Source organism: Poeciliopsis prolifica, unplaced genomic scaffold (genome assembly GCF_027474105.1).
Source record: "Poeciliopsis prolifica strain line A6 unplaced genomic scaffold, Auburn_PproV2 SCAFFOLD009, whole genome shotgun sequence".
Classification (NCBI taxonomy): domain Eukaryota; kingdom Metazoa; phylum Chordata; class Actinopteri; order Cyprinodontiformes; family Poeciliidae; genus Poeciliopsis; species Poeciliopsis prolifica.
In genome coordinates this window covers 13812789-13827379 of record NW_026562384.1, presented here as the reverse complement: position 1 = coordinate 13827379, position 14591 = coordinate 13812789, and the positions used below count along the sequence as shown (strand labels likewise).

The 14591-nt window shown below is 37.7% G+C and overlaps 1 protein-coding gene across 3 annotated transcripts; it reads right to left on the bottom strand.

Moving 5' to 3' along the window:
- Positions 1-150: 150 nt before the first annotated feature.
- nxf1a (nuclear RNA export factor 1a) lies at positions 151-13988 on the bottom strand. 3 transcript variants are annotated; one of them, XM_055033975.1, is made up of 23 exons: positions 13751-13988; positions 13574-13657; positions 11192-11251; positions 10268-10475; positions 8054-8219; positions 7883-7966; positions 7691-7795; positions 7461-7541; positions 6926-6995; positions 6631-6719; positions 6436-6543; positions 5622-5731; positions 3339-3375; positions 2139-2207; positions 1943-1998; positions 1707-1814; positions 1524-1582; positions 1325-1440; positions 1199-1241; positions 1034-1112; positions 715-897; positions 577-637; positions 151-495 (listed from the first exon to the last, which is right to left on the bottom strand). In XM_055033975.1, exons 2-23 carry the CDS (start codon positions 13626-13628, stop codon positions 457-459), a joined length of 1986 nt encoding a protein of 661 aa, XP_054889950.1. In that variant the 5' UTR covers positions 13629-13657; positions 13751-13988; the 3' UTR covers positions 151-456. The 3 variants fall into 3 exon arrangements, with proteins under 3 accessions (XP_054889950.1, XP_054889952.1, XP_054889951.1); XM_055033977.1 differs by lacking the exons at positions 11192-11251; positions 13751-13988 and adding an exon at positions 11319-11431 and having other exon boundaries at positions 13574-13643; XM_055033976.1 differs by lacking the exons at positions 11192-11251; positions 13574-13657; positions 13751-13988 and adding an exon at positions 11319-11582.
- Positions 13989-14591: the final 603 nt, after the last annotated feature.

Sequence of the window (14591 nt, the reverse complement as noted above, 5' to 3'; positions counted from 1 at the left end):
TCATTATTAGTAGCAAAGGATACATGTGCAAATAAAATACTACTTACTAACACTATTTACAGACAATTTTTTTTCTTATGTCAAATGCAAATATGCATAGATTTTTGTTTTTCGCTTAATTACAATGATCCAGAAAAAAGAAATGTAAAATGGTTGTCAAAATATATTTTATTGCTTAACGTACAACAAAAAGGAATTCAGATTAACAAATTTTAATCCTGACTGTATGTCTTTATCCTATGAACATTTCCACTAGTGTCTATACAAATAACTATCAAGTAACATTGCATTGACAACAAAAACTGCTTCATTAGCCCTCAGGTCAAAGTTGCCATTTAGCAGGTAAAATAGTTAACACAGGTAGACCTAATCTTGATACGAAAGAAACAATAAAAGAAAAATGTATTAAATAAAATTACAGCTGATTTTATTTCACAGAGGTTTGACTGGAAACATTCACTTTATGAAGGCTACATCTGGGATCTTGCCTTCCGCCTGTAGGGAAAAGAAGAATATTAGGGGTCCAGCTTACCAAATAATTTTTTTTTTTTAAAGAACATTGGTGTGAAATGTTACCTTCAACTGTGTGAAAATCTGTGCTGCTCTGTTAAAATCCCACTCATTGTCCTGCAGACACCTGTAAAAGTTTTCAAAATATTAGCACATTTTCCTCGTGAACTGAGGAATTTTAATTTTCAAGTATTTCTGACTCACTTTTGTGACCATTCCAGATTCATGCCAGACTTTAGCGAGAAAGCAGTGAGCATCTCTTGTTGTGGTGCGGTGAGGGTTGGGACGGGACTGGAAGACGGGGTCGGGGCTGGAGCCACAAACGCTCGGCGGATCTCCTCTGTTGTCGCCATTCGGATGAAAAGCTGATCGTTCACAATGCACAAACTGAAAATAGAGAATCGAGATTATATTTTCTTTACTTCTGACTAGCTTGAGTATCTCTTATTTGTTAAAAATATCTGCAGGGTTTATTATTTTCACAAAAATCTGAGACCTACTGATGGTCATTTAATAAACTAACCCGGAATTTCCTGCTGGGACGGTGATGAAGACACGGGAAAAGGCCATCGTAGATTCTCTGGACTTCCCATCAACAACAACTGAAAACAAAACAAAATCCAATTTAGCTCAAAATTTTAATTGTGGATAAAAACTAAAAATTAAATCAAGAAGTGCCCAAAATTACCTTCTTTAAAGACTCCACTGACTGTGAATGATAGTAGTGTGTTCTGTGAAAGGAAAACATTATTGAACAGAGGAACCAAACAGGAAAGAGGATCATATGAAGGGTTCTGCATAAGCTTCAACTCACGGTGTAGGTGTTCACATCTACGGTAAATGAGGCAATGTCGTGTTGTGTTTTTGGGAGCTCGTTGAGGAACGCCACAACGTTCAGTCGAGTATGCTTCAGAAGTCGAAATCTCATCGCTAAAGGCAGAGAGAAATAGAGAAAAAAACATCAGGCATCTAAAAGAAACAGACAAAACATGGGATGAAGAGCTCGAACTCACTGGAGTCTTTGATCCTCTTCAGGTTTCTGCTGTCTTTGTAGTATTCCCCCAGACTGCTCCTGAACACAAACATACAGCTGCTAAGCTCAGATTTTAGAAGTATCCTCTAGACGAAAAATATCTTTTCTAAATGAAATCAGAGCAACTGAGGAGTTTCAGTAGCTTCTTGTGCCGTTCTCCTACCTGGAGGGGTTCTGGGAGGTGTAGGGTGTAGTGATGGATAATGAAGCTCCATCATGGTAAGCATCCAGCAGAGGCTGCCTGTTCCCAGAGTCGTATATACTGTAGTACCTGCAACACAGTCAAACATTCAGGCTTTCTCATGTTGTTCCAGAGTGTATCAGAGTTACAGCTGTCCCATCGTACAGTAGAAGGATTTTATTTTTTTAATATGCAACATAAGAAAATTTCAAACTCACTGTTGCAAGAACCGAAGGATGAGAGACTTGATTTCATCTGATCCAAAGCAGCTTCCCTAAATGAACAAATAAAGACGATCTTAAGGCACATTAAAGAGAATATTCAACAACAAATATAAATAGACAAGGTAGTATAATGAATAGCATCTACTATAGAAGGAAAATAATAGTCCCAATGCAACACTAATGAACGAACCTTGCAGGGTGGGATTGCAGTCGGCGTCTCAACATCAAATCCAATGGGAGGTGGGAGGTCGTGACCATCCTGACAGGAAACCAGAGGAAAAACAGATTCATCATGAGACTCTTCTGGTCAACAATCTGCATGTTGATCCATGTAACAGAGCATTGAACAAATATTCATGTGACAAAACATGTTCAAATTTTGCCACATTATGATTGTATTTCATTGGGAGCATAATGGTACAGATCGAAGCAGCACATTTCTGTTGTGAAGTGAATGGAAACCGATACTTGATTTTCAGATTCAAAAAAAGAAAATCTTTAGGTGTAGAATTCATTTCCTCTGTGAAAACAAAATCTTACCATCCTGGTTTAGTTTAAGTACAAGAAAACTAACATCCAAATAAGCTTCATTAGTAAGATAAAGAAGCTTGTTTTAAGGCAATCGTTTCTTAAACAGCATTTCCTTGATAACATGGAAACATGTCTTACAAGTGAAATAATCTGCTCATAGAACTACCACTTTTTCATCAATATTAAATAATTATTAACTTAAAACAAGCTCCTGTAAGTTAGTTTTATCTTATTTTACGTGTAGTTAGATATTTGCACTAGAAAGTAGATCAAAAATAAAATTGTGTTTTTGCAGTGTAGACACATTTCTTCTGTCGGGAGAGAGCAGCCACTCAGATGATGTGAAGATGGATGGAGCAACATATCAGAATGGAAAAACAACTAATAGAAGCCAAGAAAAAAATACTGCATATGTGACACTTCTAATCTTCAATAACTCAAAGTGCCGACTTAAATCTAGCTGAGTATTTATGGCAAAAAATGATAGACAAAAATCACCCAGAAATCTAAAAAATGTCAGTCTTTCTACATGTGAGCCTGGTCGAGACGCAACACAAAGCCTTCAGCATTAATTGCAGAGAAAGGAGCCTGAATAAAAATGGACTTTACACCTCTAAGATTTGGATTAGGTTAAGATAAAAACAATGCTTCGCTTCCCTTATCTGCCTATGGATGGCATATCTTAACTTCTGGTTGTACTGTGACAAAATATGACCAAGAACAAGATGCATAAAATAATTTTAATGCCAGGAAGTCCTCAGATCAAGTTTTTCAAGATTAGCTTTATATGACCAGAGTTAGTAGAGACAAGTTGATGATTGACAAGCAGTGACGTTGACAGATGAACATGTGGACCTACCAGCTTGAGGAGCCGGGGGAACCTCTGCCGCACGGCACTGGTGCAGAAAAAAACGACAAAAAAAATAATTATTTTTGTAATTATCATCCCACACCACCCAAAACACGAACAGAAAAACATTAAGCAGATCCCTAGCTGACCCAATTTAATTTCAGAATACTATTTTGTCCTTCAGATATCATCATCTAGATTCAATAATGAGTAAACTACTGCAACAAGGGTACTTTGTCTTCCTAATGTACACAAACACCCTGATCCTTCCTTCGGTTTTATACTGTGCACCCTTCTCCCAGCCCAGAGAGTACTTACCAGCAGTATACTCACGCTCTCCCCCCCCCTTTTGGTGATATACAAAGATCTGACATGGAGGAGCAACACAAGCACACTTTTCTGGGAGTACACACATACAAACACACCAGCCAGCTACTAGGCTGAACTTAAGACCAGGATGCACATCCATGTAGAGTTAGTAAAACAAAAAGGTTATACATGGCTGGGAGAGAGGTGGTTACCGCCAGTCTTGTATTAACTCTCGCCAAGATGTTGAGGATGGAGTCTACGTCTGGGTAAAAAATATAAGGTCAGTTTCACATAGAAAGGGTCACAAAGGGCCCCCATATGCGGAGTTAATCACAAAGCTAATCATGTGAGGAAACAGCAGAGATAAGACAACCTGAGGACAGAGCTGAAAAAAACAAAGAGGACAGCAGGTCTCAGAAGGAGCTGGACCCAGAAGTCCCACCACTCATTTTATAGTTTTCCTCTTCTGAACAAGCTTAGCAGCTATCGCTTTGGTAGCATAGTTTTAGGAGTAAGCACAACTTTTTATTGATGTGCGTTTTTTCTTTACTTTTTTGTTTCTTAGCTCCATTTGTAACACAGCAGCTACAAGAACAGTTGAGACAAATGGAGTGATATGATGCAGCACCATTTGCTTATCAAAGTGATTTTTTTTTGTGTGCTGGTTGCAGCCTTTGGAAACTTGAGTTTTCTGGGTGTTTTTTGTGCCATGTTTCAACTTCAGAATCCATTTCTTCTAAGATGAAGGTTACCTGCCAACTTTTCCGTTTATTGCACTGTAAAGCAGGGGTACGGGGGCTGATGTAGCCCGTAAGATCAGACATTGCAGGAGACTAAATTTCTCTCTTTGGCTCTCTTCACATGGATCAGTGATCCGTGGTAAATCCCACTCCGCCTCTGCCCAAACGGCTTCGCCTGTTAAGTCCCGACTCTTCGGTTTCGTCTCACCTTGCTTTCGCTGAGCCTGAGCTCACGGGGACTGAGGCCGAGTAATCGTGACTGTGCCTGCCTTAGGTCGTCCCGAGGTTTCGAGGTGGGATCTTACCCGTCATTGGCTATCCAGCCTTCCATACTCGCCTGAGACAGGCGCCGACAGGGCACTGATGCTGTGAGGGGAGGGGAGAAAATGGCTGCACATTTTCTTTGCTTCGTCCAAACATCTTTCAAGATGGCAATGAGTTTCCTTTTCCAATACAGCAGATGCAAACGGCAGTGCTGTAACTTCCAAGTTTGGGAATGCACAAAAAAAAAAAATTCTGCATCACTCTGAATTTATTTGATAGGATTTGATATGAAGATTGTGTGTTTTGCAACAGATGAGAGGAAAACTATGTAGAATGTCAGAAGGGGGAGTGCTGGGTAGAGCATCAACGGAGAACCATAACCAGAGGACCAAAGCTGAAGCAGATTCCCCGAAGTGACATTGAAAACTGCCAGCAAGAGGCTGAACGCTCAGAGTGAAATGGATTTAAGCAAACTGAAAGAAAGACCAGATTATTCTGCACTCGAGTCCTCACAGCAACATTTGGAAGGGAGGGATGTTTAGCTAGCAGTGTGAAAGGAAAAAGAAGTTGGACAGTGAACATTTTTATTGCCATTTAATGCAAATACAAAGAAAACTTCTGCATGTGCTCTGGTGCAAGTACAAACATTGCACAATCAGAGCTTTGGAAATAATCTTATTAATGGCTTTGTTTATCAGTCCTCTGGGACACCATCTGTCCTGGTATAGTTAAAATGGTTTCTGAGACGCATGTTTGTTTTATAGACGCAAACAAAGTATTTAGTTGACATCAGCTGCTTGGTCCAAACGTTCACCCTGCTCTGTAAAATAAGTAGTTATGGTTTAAAAAAAAAAAAACACCTGAAACAACTCCAGCAGAAGATTATCTCATTTGGTCGGTGACTCTCAGACCACATGCAACCATGTTGGTATTCCCCTGCAAAAACATCTGCCATCACTGCACAGCATCGTTGACTGACCTGATGTACGCAGCTTGATCCTTTAAGACGTCACACAGAGGGTTCCTGCTCAACCACAGCTCCACCAGCTTCAGGCCTTTTAACTTATCCAGCTCACGATCCGTTTTTAACTGGAATAGCCACACCAGAAACAGACAAAAGCAAAGGTAGTGTGAGAAAAAAGGGTTCTTAGCATATTACAATGCAATGCAGCATTTATAGACTTTTAAATGTTTCACTTTAAACCACAAGTTTTAATGTATTTAATGGGCTCTTATGTGACAGATAAATACCAGGCAAGATCTTACATTTTTTGACAGTCGAGAATAAAAAAATGCAGCAAAACCTGTTACTTTCAGAAAAGGTTTGAATAACTTTAGATCAGAGGTCTGTAACCTTTACAATACAGCTATTTCTGCCCTTTGTTGACTAAATAAAACTTTAGTCATAAATGTTACATAAGCTTTTCTAAAGAAAAAAGAACAATTTCTGATAAATGTCTACAAGAGGAAATTTATCATTTAGGACAAAAACCCAACAACACTACTTTAAGAACTTTTGCAAAAACAAGATGAATTCCTGTGCTTAGTTGTGATGTTGACATTGGTGGGACATAAAAAAAATGCATAGGTATAACCAAACAGCAAGAATATTTGATAAAAAAAGATATTACTGGTACTAATGTAACTCTAATGTGAAAATCTAGAGCTATTATCCCATGAAAAACGGATTATAATAATTAAAAGCATTAACTGGTTCTTTAATATTTATAACCCAATGATTTAAAGTTACTCGCAACCCTGGGTCTAGAAGTCAGTTTAGTAGCTTGTCTCACCTCATTTTGAGAAAGGTTGAGCGCCTTCAGATTCGGCACTTTGGTCGTCAAGTCAGTAAGATCATCCAGTTTGTGAATACGGTTGTTACTCAGATTCAAACACGCCAGCTGGAAAGATGAAAAGAATCATTTGTGGCTCGACTGGATGCTTTATTCACATCTCTCTGCTCCTCTAATGATCACCATGAACCTCACCTCAGGAATGTTTTCTTCAATTATCTTAATGACTGCCTCCATGTTCGTTTTTCTGTTCAAGATGACTTCAATGTTCTGAGACACCAAGTCTGCCAAATAAACACGAATCCATTTGAAGTGTTAGTTAACTGAGCCGATGTAGATATTAAAACATCTTTATGCTTTGGACTACAAAGAACTCAAAAACAGAAAGGACCAGTTTACTGTTGCTACAGAGAACATGCTAAACAAACTTTACAAGACTTACTGTAAAGCCAAAAAAATAAAAGATCTTCTTGAAGGAGTATTTATATACCTGGGTCGGTTCGAATGTTGTTCAAGTCAAGTGCTTGCTGGGATCCATCAAAGCGTTTCGCCATGCATTGCTGTCAAAGATAAAACATTGACATTCATGAATGAACTCCTCCTCCTTAAAGAGGAAAGTTTACACATGTTGCTCTAACCTATGTATCTCTTTCAGTTCTAGTCAATGCAATTTTTTTTAACTATCCCTTTCTTTCCCAGAGCAGCTGTGTTTAAGCCTACACACCTGTGAACGTCTTACTAGAGCTTTTACATCATTATTTACATTCAGTAAATTAAAACGACTTGTGAAATGGGAATTTAAAAACATTTGTGCTCCACTTTGAACTCCATCTAATTCAGAACATAAAAACAAATTAGTCAAGAACTGGCTTCTTCTATCAGGCTCTTTAGAACCTTTTTGCTATTTGTTGAACTTTTTTCTACTTGTAAATAAAAAACACAAAAAACTAAACTGTACTGTTCAACACTGGAAAGATTTTTTAATGGAAAAAAAAACCTGAGGGTTTCAAATACCCAGGACTCACCTTCAGGTGCTCAAGGTCTTCAGGCTTCAGGTCGGACTGCAGGAAGGATGGTGGATTACTTGGGTTGACATGTACTTCCACCTACAGGGACCAATGGAAAGAAAGAAAAGCAATAGATAAAATAGAGTTAAGTTTTTGTGCACAAGCTTTACTACAAAAACTGTTAAATCCAAATGCGAGACAAAATTTACTTTTTGACAGACTGATAATCAGAAGGCACTCCATCATACCTTATAGCCGTCCGAATCTGTGATCTTGTGAGAACATTTGCGCAGAGCGGTGGCTGCAGCTGAATCCTCCACATAGAAATGGGCCCTATGATGGTCAACGTGGTACTGGATGGAGTAATGAGGAGATAACAGTTCAGTCATTGTTCTATTATATTCATCAAGAAAAACTAATGAGGCAGCGCTAATACTCACCTGTACAGGTGTGTACTGAACCGTACAGATGTTCTGGAGAGCTGTAATCAACCATTTCTTTTCGTATTTTCTTCCATGCGGTATCTGCCGATCAGAAAATGCTCAATATAATTTCGGTTGATAAGTTAAAATGCAGGGATATCAACATGATCAATATAAAAATCGCCTCACCGTTACTTTGTACCAGCTTAACCGGCTTCTCAAACCTCCACCTCGGTCTCCTCTGAAACCACCGCCGCCACCTCCTGGAAATCCTCTTCCTCCTCCTATTTTCCCCGGCCGCCTATCTCTGTCAGTCCGGCCATCTGCTTTCCGAGATGGTCTTCCATAAGGATTGCTAAAGAACAACAAAAATTGTATTTTTTATTCTTTCATTCACATTTACAATAAACTGAAGAATTGTTTCTTAGACAGTCGCCCAGAAACACTTAGAAGAAGCAGGAGGTTATTCAAAGACATAACAGGGAATGGCATGGCTGCAATTCCCTGCAAAACCCCCCAAAATTAAAAGAAAAGGCTGTCTTTGGAACAGGATTCTGCTTGCTGTCCAAATCTTTTAAATGTAAGTTTTGTCTGGTTTAAAAGTATCTTGTCATCTAGAGAAGAAGCTGCTGAATAGGAGTCAGCATCACAGAACCGATGGCAAATTGGATTTGGAAATTTGGATCCGGAAAAGTTGTTAGAACTCTATATACTGTTTTTAATCAAAGGTCTCAGGGTCAACTAATTAATTAATATACCTAGCACACTACTCTGAGCAGAACTGAGGCAGTGTAATATTCTTGTAAACATGATTGTTATTCATGCCATTTACTGCTTTTCATTAGTTTATTTAGAGGATTTCCAAACTTAAGATCTTTTTTGAGGGTCAAATTTGAAGCTTTTCAAATTGGTATACAAATAAATTTGAAAACAAATAGTTTCCAAATATTGTTTCATGCATTTCAAAACTAAAAAATATTGCAATTAAAAAGATGTCAAAATCAAAAAGTTTTGTAAATATTTATTAACTTCAACTGATAGCATTAAAACATGTTACCTTGTATTCTACATATTTTGGATATATTTTTACAAAGCACTGTTTTTCTCAATGACTTAAAAGTCAAAAATGCAAAATGTTTCACCAACTCTACAATATCTGCTGTCGGATATATTTAATGGCATATAATTGGCAGATATACATTATTATATCTGCCAATATATTGTATATTATAATTTCCCTTATTTTTGGCTCTATATAATCCCACACTGTCAGAATATTTATTTTTCCCTCCTAATGCATAAATTGTGTTAGCTTTACCTTATATGTTAAGTTGTAGACTAATAAGCTCTGAAAAAAATCAGATGATTTTAAAATAAGTTCCACAGCCTCACTTTTTATCCATCAAATGCACACAGAGAGTACGGTACAGCTTGATCCGGGACAGTAAACCTGACTGCGTTAGTTTGTCGTCACAGTGGAATCTCCACACTTACTGAACACAAAGCAGTTTAGCAAGTTTATCAGTAGCCGCCTTCATGTCTGAAATGATGTAGCTGAACGAGATTCTAAATACTTCAACATTCTTGTTTATAATCATGTCAGACAAAGCAGCTCTGCATTCACAACAGCAAAAACTACCGAGACGATTTCCAAGATGTTTAATTTTTATAGTCTTAAGACTGTTGGCCAAATACTTTTGATGGACAGGTCACTCAAATTTTCTTTTCTGTCACTGTGACTGCCAACGACAGAGAATTTATCATTTCAGCTTCATCTGCCTTTGAGTTGTTGGGGCTTCCCATGAATAAAAAGCTTCTCTGTAACTCAAAATGTTTTGCTTAGGGAAGATGATTTTTTTTTAAAGTATTTCTGTCCTCTAAAACAAAAGAACAGAAAAAAAAACATTTTGCAAGAAGTTGTGTGAATAAAAATATAAAAACATTTCAGCTTTTAGTGTAAATTATCAGAGATGATGCTAATTCTACCGTTAGAAGCGTATTGCTGATCTGTAACTAAACTTACTGAGAAGGCTGAAACCACAGCAGCACTTGTAACTAAGGCAACAGCAAGGAAGCAACAGCAGGTCATATAGCTCTGCAGAAGCCTTCTGACAAACTGTTCCAGTGCATGAATGGGGGGTAGGGTGGGCCATCTAAAATAAGAAGGCATTTGAGAACTGACCATGGACACCACAAACTTAGAACCACCTTTTTATGCATCATGCGGTTAAAGGGAGGTTAGCATCCAAAGACTGGACTTAACTTTAAATGAAATATTTTTTTTAACTAAATTCACATTGTGCTCAGAAAATTGTCCTGCTGAGAAAGAAATCTACCCACAAAGAATAGAACACCCTGTCTATTATGCAATAACCTCACAAGAACCAGTACAGAAACACTTACTATCTGTTCTGCGAGCTGCTGTCCTGAGAGCTGTCGCTCATAGTAACATCTCCATCTGTATCATCCAGCAGCCTAGACCGGGGACCGGGGCCTCCAAACCCTCCTGAGTGATTGCCTCTCTGGCGGTCCCTCCGAGATCTGTCAAATGACCGACCCTTGGCTCCTCTGCCTTTACGGTTTCGAAATGGTGCGGTTCTGTCATCATGCTCTGCCAGGGTAAACAATAAATAAGAGTTGAGTATCACAAAGCTGACGAAGCAAAGCAAGTCCTTTCAAAAAGGTTGTCTGGATTTCTCAGGAGAGCAAATATTTATCAAAGATTAGAAATCTCTTCTATGTTGGAAAAAAACAAACTGAACAGACAAAATCTGAACCATAAGAAAGTGTTACGTGCCTTGTTTCTTAAGAAACAAGAACATCTTAAAGATAATGGATCATATAACTAATTACTTGGCGTATATGCATTTTTAACATGCAATTAGTGTACATGTAATCATAATATACAGAACTTTTAGCGGCTCTATTTGCATTCTGTAACAAAAATCATACAATCAAAAACTCACTGTAAATGTTTAATCTGTAGCAAAACATTACATCTAGTTCTCCTTTAAATCAAATTTCCATCCAGACAAAAACGAAATTAACCGAATAAAATAAAATTTGTATTAGCTGAAATCACATTTCTAAATACAATGTAAAAAAAATAAGCGATAAAGAAAAAAATCTCCAAATCTTAATCTGTTTTATCAAAATGTATACTGGCACAGTTCATTTTTAAAAAGGTCCTCTATGTCAAAACACAAGGCTATGCGTTTTGACTTATAAGGTTTTATTAAAAGTCTAGAACTATATGCATTATAGAAAATTAAATAACATACGAAAAAGACACATTACAACGCTACGCTCTAGATGTCCACTTGTTACCTCTGTGGACTGTGAAATCTGCTTGTGTGACCTCTCTCTTCACCATAAAGTCTTCATGGCCTGAAGGGAAGTGGTGAAAGCAGGAGAGCAGATGTGAGGTAAATGCGTCAGCAAACGTGGTACTCACCGTTGTAGTAATGCCCGCTGTCCGCCATATTCTTTTTATAGTGTTCGTTCTGAGGCGAAAAAAGAAGCGCAGCCCTTGTTGGGGAAGACAATCCGTTGGGCCCCGACTTTTCTCTTTTATAAAATACAAGCCAGAGACGGTGAAAACAAATCAAACATTCCGCATGGCTCGATGACACAAAAGACACTAGGACGTCATTAGGGGGTTTGTCCTAGCTTTTAGCATAGCTTAGCTAGCCTCCCCTGCTATCAAGAAGACGACGGAAGCAACACAATTTCTTTTCCGGGTCAAAAATGGAGGCGGGGCATTTTATTTTTAAAGTCCCTTTTAATAAGAGAACACACAGCAACAAGAAACATGCAAAAAAAAAAAAAAATAGCTGTTAACTTTTTATGATATCGGTAGTAAGTTTTATAAAACTTCCAATTAAGGTTTTGCGCTGAGAGCAACTTCACAACAACGACAAAATGTGGGGCATTCGTTGGTCTTCTTCCTGTTAACAGGTGACGAGCATGCAGAGCTTTTGTGAATTACCGCCGCCATCTGGAAGACGCGTTAATCAGGACGAAAAGACTCCTTAAGTAAATAAGCAAATAACATTTATTCAAGCAAACCCAGTGCCGGAAATATTACTCAAATAAGAGTAAAATTGGTGTGATGCTCCATGATTTTGCTCAAATAAATGTACAATGTTTGGTGCAGTAAAACTACCCTTAAAAATATGTTATATATTGTTGTTATTAAGTTAGTGTTCTTGAGCTACCTCAGGAAAATAGAGTACATTTCAATCAACAAATGTTGTCCAAAAGGTCCTGTACGTCCAATTAAAATTTAGTTTCTTATAAATTACCTACCATTTCACTTCTCTCATTGCTTGGAGTCTAATACTAAAACATGCTCCATTGCTTTAAAAAAATAAAAGTCATAATCTGTATAATTTCTCTAATGTAAGAAATGTACTGACTAATCTTGGATATGGTTGTGTCCTTTCTAATTTGCCAGCTTTCTTTGAATGTTCAAGCCACTGGCCACTTCTTTCTTTTTCCCACTGTTTCTGCCATCTTCCTGTGGTCTTTGGTTTAATTATTGATTGAATTTCTTTTACAGAATGATCACTTAAGTGTTATTCCTCTGTACACCATTGGCAGAGGTCAATTTCTCTCAGAAGTTGGAGTAACGTCCCATCCATGATACGGGGATTGGGTTAATGTTAAGCTAAATAACTACAATTAGCTACACACACTGACACTTGTGTAGCATTGTATGCATCCAAACAATGTTGCAAGTTATTTAAAATAAAAAAGTAAGGGTAAAATCACATACTTACAGTATTATGACATTGATTTCAATCACTTTTCTTCATCGCATTGGTTTTAGTTTAAATCGATTGTGCAAAAAAATTAACTTAGTAACCCAGAACTCCTTACATAGTCATATAACGCATTTTCATCTTTTCCTTTTCTGCTTTGTATGCATTGTGGGAAATCTGCATTTTTTTTTACTATTACTTATGAAAAAATCTGCCTCAACAGACACAATAGACAGTATTAATCATTCCTCAATTTCATCAATCCATTTCATAGAACACTCTTATTCTACAGAGCACCACAGAGATGCTGCTGTCAATGAGCAGAGTACATGCTGAACAGGTGGCCAGTCCATCACAGGAACATGTCCACGAGAGAGAATGAGGTTAGCTCAAACAAATGAAGCACAAAGACCATTTTTAAAAATTCATCACATTTGAAAAACTATTGACTTTAAATCTGTTGGTGTGGCATTCAAAGATGTTTTGAAAGGTGAGGTATTATTATTAGACCAGAATGTCTACAGTTATAAAACATACCTACACTCCTAACACAACAGCAGTGAAAGTGAGCTATTATTACCAGATACCCATGAAGAAAACATATTAAAGAAATGCTTTATTTTGGAAGTGATCGCTGAGAAAGGAAAACACCCGGACAGTGTAGCTATTACTGATAAACAACGATTTGAAGGTTCTCTGTAATCATCGAGGTTCTTCGAAAGACATTAAGACTACAACCTTCTCCACGTCAAGTGGAAATAAATTAGACGCAGCAGGTGCTGAATTCAGGCGCCGAAAAAGCCGACTGCGATTTATTTACCTTTAAATATATTCTATTCCGTATTTACATTTTAACAGAAAAATAAGCAGGTAATTGCACAGTTATGTGGAAACGAGGCCAATAAGAAGCTAACTAGAGAAATTTGGTGTGATTTGCATCACTTACCGTCACTTATAACGCGGGTCACCACGGCTAGGTTAGGGTAGTTTCTCCGAAACATAACCAATCAGCGTCCTCAAGTGTTTCAGCCTGTTAATAGTATAATGCAACACACAAAAAACAGGTCAATTAAAATGTTCGGAAAGTCCCGATACACCAACTTTATTTGTTTTCCGTCTTTACCTGAGCGTAGAAGAAGGAACAGCGGTTGAACTTTTAGCTAGCTGTTGGAATTAGCGCGACGGTTTTCATTTTCCTCCCATCCAAGACGTTGTTGAACACTTTTTACCCTCTAATTTACTTAAATGTCACCATTCTCTCTCTGAAAACATCTGAAAGGACCTATTGGAGGGTGAATGTCTGTGTCCCGCTCAGTTTGTACCACGAACGGCTCAGATTTCTCTAGTGGACAACCTGCGTCATGGCGCCACCTATTGGAATTGACCAAAACTTGCGGGTGTAATGTCGAATTTAGTGACCTTCAGATTCTGTGATCTTTTTCTGCATTTAAAAAGTGAATATAACCAACTTTTAGGCAAGTAAATGATGTTTCTATAGCACATTTTCAGCAACAAGGCAATTCCAAATGATTAGAAGGAAAAATAAAACAGAAGCAAAAGACAAATCATTCCAGTTTTATAATGTAACTCAGCAAATTGTTTTTGATTTAAATGATCTCAGTGTTTCAGCAGTTTTGTAGTTTTCAGTTAGTTTGTTCCAGACTGCTGGAGCATAACAACTAAATTGTTGCTTGTTTGGCTTTGATTATGGGAATGCAGAGTAGACTTGAACCGGAAGACATTTTTAATTGTATGCTGGTGCTAAGTCATTTGGGTAATTATAACCCCCAAAAATATTTTGAAATCTAAGCAATCTATATAAAAAAAAAATACTACAACTGGAAACAGCAATGCGTTTTTGATATCCTTTTGCTATTTTCCAGAAATTAATGAACATGTAATGGATGACCTTATGAGTAGGGGTTGTGCCGCACTGACCAACACAACCACACTGGGTGACTTTC

Coding starts and splice junctions, on each gene's coding strand:
- nxf1a (XM_055033975.1), bottom strand. CDS start 13,628: ATGTTTCGGAGAAACTACCCTAACCTAGCCGTGGTGACCCGCGTTATA. Junction 6,720..6,925: donor CAACATTCGAACCGACCCAG/GTATATAAATAC, acceptor TTTATTTGGCAG/ACTTGGTGTCTCAGAACATT. Junction 638..714: donor AATCTGGAATGGTCACAAAA/GTGAGTCAGAAA, acceptor AAACTTTTACAG/GTGTCTGCAGGACAATGAGT.